This window comes from Bos taurus, chromosome 9 (assembly GCF_002263795.3).
Source record: "Bos taurus isolate L1 Dominette 01449 registration number 42190680 breed Hereford chromosome 9, ARS-UCD2.0, whole genome shotgun sequence".
In the NCBI taxonomy this organism is placed as follows: Eukaryota; Metazoa; Chordata; class Mammalia; order Artiodactyla; family Bovidae; genus Bos; species Bos taurus.
This window is the reverse complement of record NC_037336.1, coordinates 40,221,152-40,224,723: the sequence shown is the minus strand read 5'-3', so window position 1 is coordinate 40,224,723 and position 3,572 is coordinate 40,221,152. Positions and strand designations below refer to the sequence as shown.

General features: G+C 53.0%; 1 protein-coding gene across 1 annotated transcript; it reads left to right on the top strand.

Moving 5' to 3' along the window:
• Nucleotides 1-826: 826 nt before the first annotated feature.
• On the top strand, nucleotides 827-3,222 carry GPR6 (G protein-coupled receptor 6). The gene is made up of 2 exons (NM_001100307.1): nucleotides 827-975; nucleotides 1,593-3,222. The coding sequence occupies exon 2, from the start codon at nucleotides 1,612-1,614 to the stop codon at nucleotides 2,707-2,709; it is 1,098 nt and encodes a 365-aa protein (NP_001093777.1). The 5' UTR covers nucleotides 827-975; nucleotides 1,593-1,611; the 3' UTR covers nucleotides 2,710-3,222.
• Nucleotides 3,223-3,572: the final 350 nt, after the last annotated feature.

Below are 3,572 nucleotides of genomic sequence, written 5' to 3'. Positions count from 1 at the left end.
TGCTTTCTTCTTTTCTAACAAGACACAGACCTGGTCTTTAATTAAAGAGCAAGTTCCAAGAGCACTATCAGTTAGTGTGATCGGGGAACATTTGGCTGGGGAGATCATGGTGAAACCCTCTGTGCAGAGTTCAAGAAAGATAGTGAGAGAGAGGAAGAAATGGAGGGAGAGAGAAGAATTGATTGCACAGGTAACCGTCAAAAGAAGACATTGCTTTCCTCAAATGTCCCATCTTTTCTCTGTTCCCCACAACTCAGCTTTTCTTCTCTAGCTCTACTCAGCTGACAAGGGTACCACAAACATCCTTTTAAGAAACCCTCACTGTCCCCTCCATACCAGTTCATTCCTGTCCCCTAAGGTTTTTTTTTTTTTTTTTAAGGTAACACCTTTCTGATTGGACCTCTCTGCACCAAGCTCCCTCTTCTCCAGGGCTTTTTCTTCAACCTGCCCCCTTCAGTGACCTCCGGCTTGGGTCTTGCTGCCTGGCTAGTGCATCTCATCCCCCACCCCTCCCCTCCCACTTCACCCTCCTTGCCTTCCCTTAGTCTTCACTCTTTTCCCCTTTGCCTCTTTCTCCCATCTATTCCTGGAGGTTCCGAGCTGGCGGCGACCCTCCGACCTCTCCTTCTATGAATCCTCTGAAACATCGTTTGGGGAGGGTATGTGGTGAGGGAGGTAGCTGATGGGCGGGCAAGTAGAGCGAGCGCCTGGCTTGCACTCTGGAGCCAGGAACCTGACGTCACCGCGCCCTGCCTGTCAATCTCCAGCGGGCGCGCTGCTCTTAGCCGCTTTTTCTTCTACTGACTGTATCTCTCACTCTCCGCAGCACCCGCACAGCGACAAGCTCGCGGCACTCCTCTGCATGCCGGGCGGGCCACCTCCTTCAGGAGTCGGCTCTGTTCGCGCGGGGAGCGCAGCCTGGCGCCCCATCGCAGCGCTCATGATCAGCGATTTCCTGAAGCCCTGACTCCCCAGGTGAGCAACCGGGCTCTCTAAAGGAACTTTGAGGGTGTGCAGAGGGGAAGGGGTGAAGGATGGCCAGGGGATGAATCCTTCTCACCCCGGAGAAATGGAGCCAAGCTGATTCCACATTCTCCACCTAAAAAGACATTCCAGTTTCTCTCCCTCCAAACCTCTTTCCTAGGGGTCTCTGAAGCCAACGGGGTCCTCTGTGTTCCCAGAGCGCAGAAACTTATCTTTCAGCACCGCGGACAGCGATTCCGCCGCTTAGTTGAGAGCGCCTGACCAAGCCGGTCAGAGCCCGGGCAGGACTCTCTGGGGCCGACAATAATAGTCTGGTGCACAAGATGCGGTTGCAAATACGGACACACTTACGTGATCTGTGTGAATGTGAGTGAATGTTCTTCGTGTCTTTATCTGTGCAAAAACTCAGATACCAGTGCGGCATCCCTTGTGCTTTTCACTCTCTCACTGGCTCACTCAACAGGTATTTTTTATTTTTGGCTCTCTACCACTGCTTCCTCGCTCTGCTCTGAGGCGGGATGGGCAGTACGAGCGGGGCAGCAGCACCCGGGGAAGTCCCCTGGCGGGGTGAACCGCACACCTGACACTTGTTCTCCCTCTCCACGCAGGGTGTAACGTCCCGCCGCGATGAACGCGAGCGTATCTTCGCTCAACGGCTCCCAGGTGGTGGCAGTGGCGGCCGAGGGTGCGGCGGCAGCAGCCACCGCAGCAGGAGCGCGGGACACCGGTGAATGGGGGCACCCGGCAGCCGCAGCGGCGGCGGCGCTGGGGGGCGGCGGCGCAGCTAATGCGTCGCTGGAGTTGTCTTCGCAGCTGCCAGCGGGGCCGCCGGGGCTGCTGCTCTCGGCAGTGAATCCATGGGACGTACTGCTCTGCATGTCTGGGACGGTGATCGCAGGCGAAAATGCCCTGGTAGTGGCGCTCATCGCGTCTACCCCTGCTCTGCGCACGCCCATGTTCGTGCTGGTGGGCAGCCTGGCCACCGCCGACCTGCTGGCGGGCTGCGGTCTCATTCTGCACTTCGTATTCCAATACGTGGTGCCCTCAGAGACCGTGAGCCTGCTCACTGTGGGCTTCCTTGTGACCTCCTTCGCTGCCTCAGTCAGCAGCCTGCTGGCCATCACGGTGGACCGCTACCTGTCCCTCTATAACGCACTCACCTATTACTCGCGACGGACCCTGATGGGCGTGCACCTCCTTCTTGCTGCCACCTGGACCGTGTCCTTAGGCCTCGGGCTGCTGCCGGTGCTTGGCTGGAATTGCCTGGCGGAGCGCGCCGCCTGCAGCGTGGTGCGCCCGCTGACGCGCAGCCATGTGGCGCTGCTCTCTGCCACCTTTTTTGCGGTCTTCGGCATCATGCTGCACCTGTACGTGCGCATCTGCCAGGTGGTCTGGCGGCACGCACACCAGATCGCGCTGCAGCAGCACTGCCTGGCGCCACCCCACCTTGCTGCCACCAAAAAAGGTGTGGGAACGCTGGCAGTGGTGCTGGGCACTTTCGGTGCCAGCTGGCTGCCCTTTGCCATCTACTGCGTGGTAGGTAGCCACGAGGACCCAGATGTCTACACCTACGCCACCCTGCTGCCCGCAACCTACAACTCTATGATCAATCCTATCATCTATGCCTTCCGCAACCAGGAGATCCAACGGGCCCTGTGGCTCCTGTTTTGTGGCTGTTTCCAGTCCAAAGTGCCCTTCCGCTCCAGGTCCCCCAGTGAGGTCTGATGGCTCCCTCCACCCTCTAACCAACACCGCACCCCTAACAAGCCAGCCTTTGGTGAGCTTCTCGGTGCCTGCTGATGAACTCTGAGATCCCAATAGTGTGACTGATTTTGGAAAGCCAGAATAAACATAAACACAACAAACTCACAGAGACAAAGAGGCTTGTTGGCACTTTACATATACAGTGTATACATGTGTACATATATATACAAATATTTGTATCTTCTGGAGGTGTTCAGGATGTGGAATTTCCTGTTCTGTGAAAAAAACTAACAAAAATGTGGTTGTATACTCAAATTGTACATCACATTTGTTGAGTGAAGACATTCCAATACTGCTTAATTATAGCACTTTATTTTTAGCTGCTCAACTGCCAAAACAGTGTTGCCATTTTCAAGGGCAGGGGAAGGGGGTAAAAAGTGTATTTTTGTTGTATGTGATAGAATATTTTGCTGCATATACATCAGTAAATTACAACATATTTTGTACACAAATAAACACATTATAAAAATGCAATTTTGGCATGTGACTGGTGATAGAATTACTATTTAAGACATGAATTATTAGTGCATTTACTTTAAAAGTTTATTATGTACCATCTCCATCCTGTGAAAATCTTAATGTAAAAAAATCATACACACTTGCTCATAAATTATCATTGAAACACCTAATCCAGATTATTGGGGAAGTCAGGAAGGGAATAATTACTCACATAATAGCATTCACAGGCCACTAAAGGGTTATTTGTATATCAGTGCAAATTGGTTACTGGGTTTGGAAGACAAGCCCCAAAGGATGTCTGAAACCATTCCTTCATCTCACCACATGTGTGCTTACAAACCCTCGAGCCACAAATTTTAGGTGTA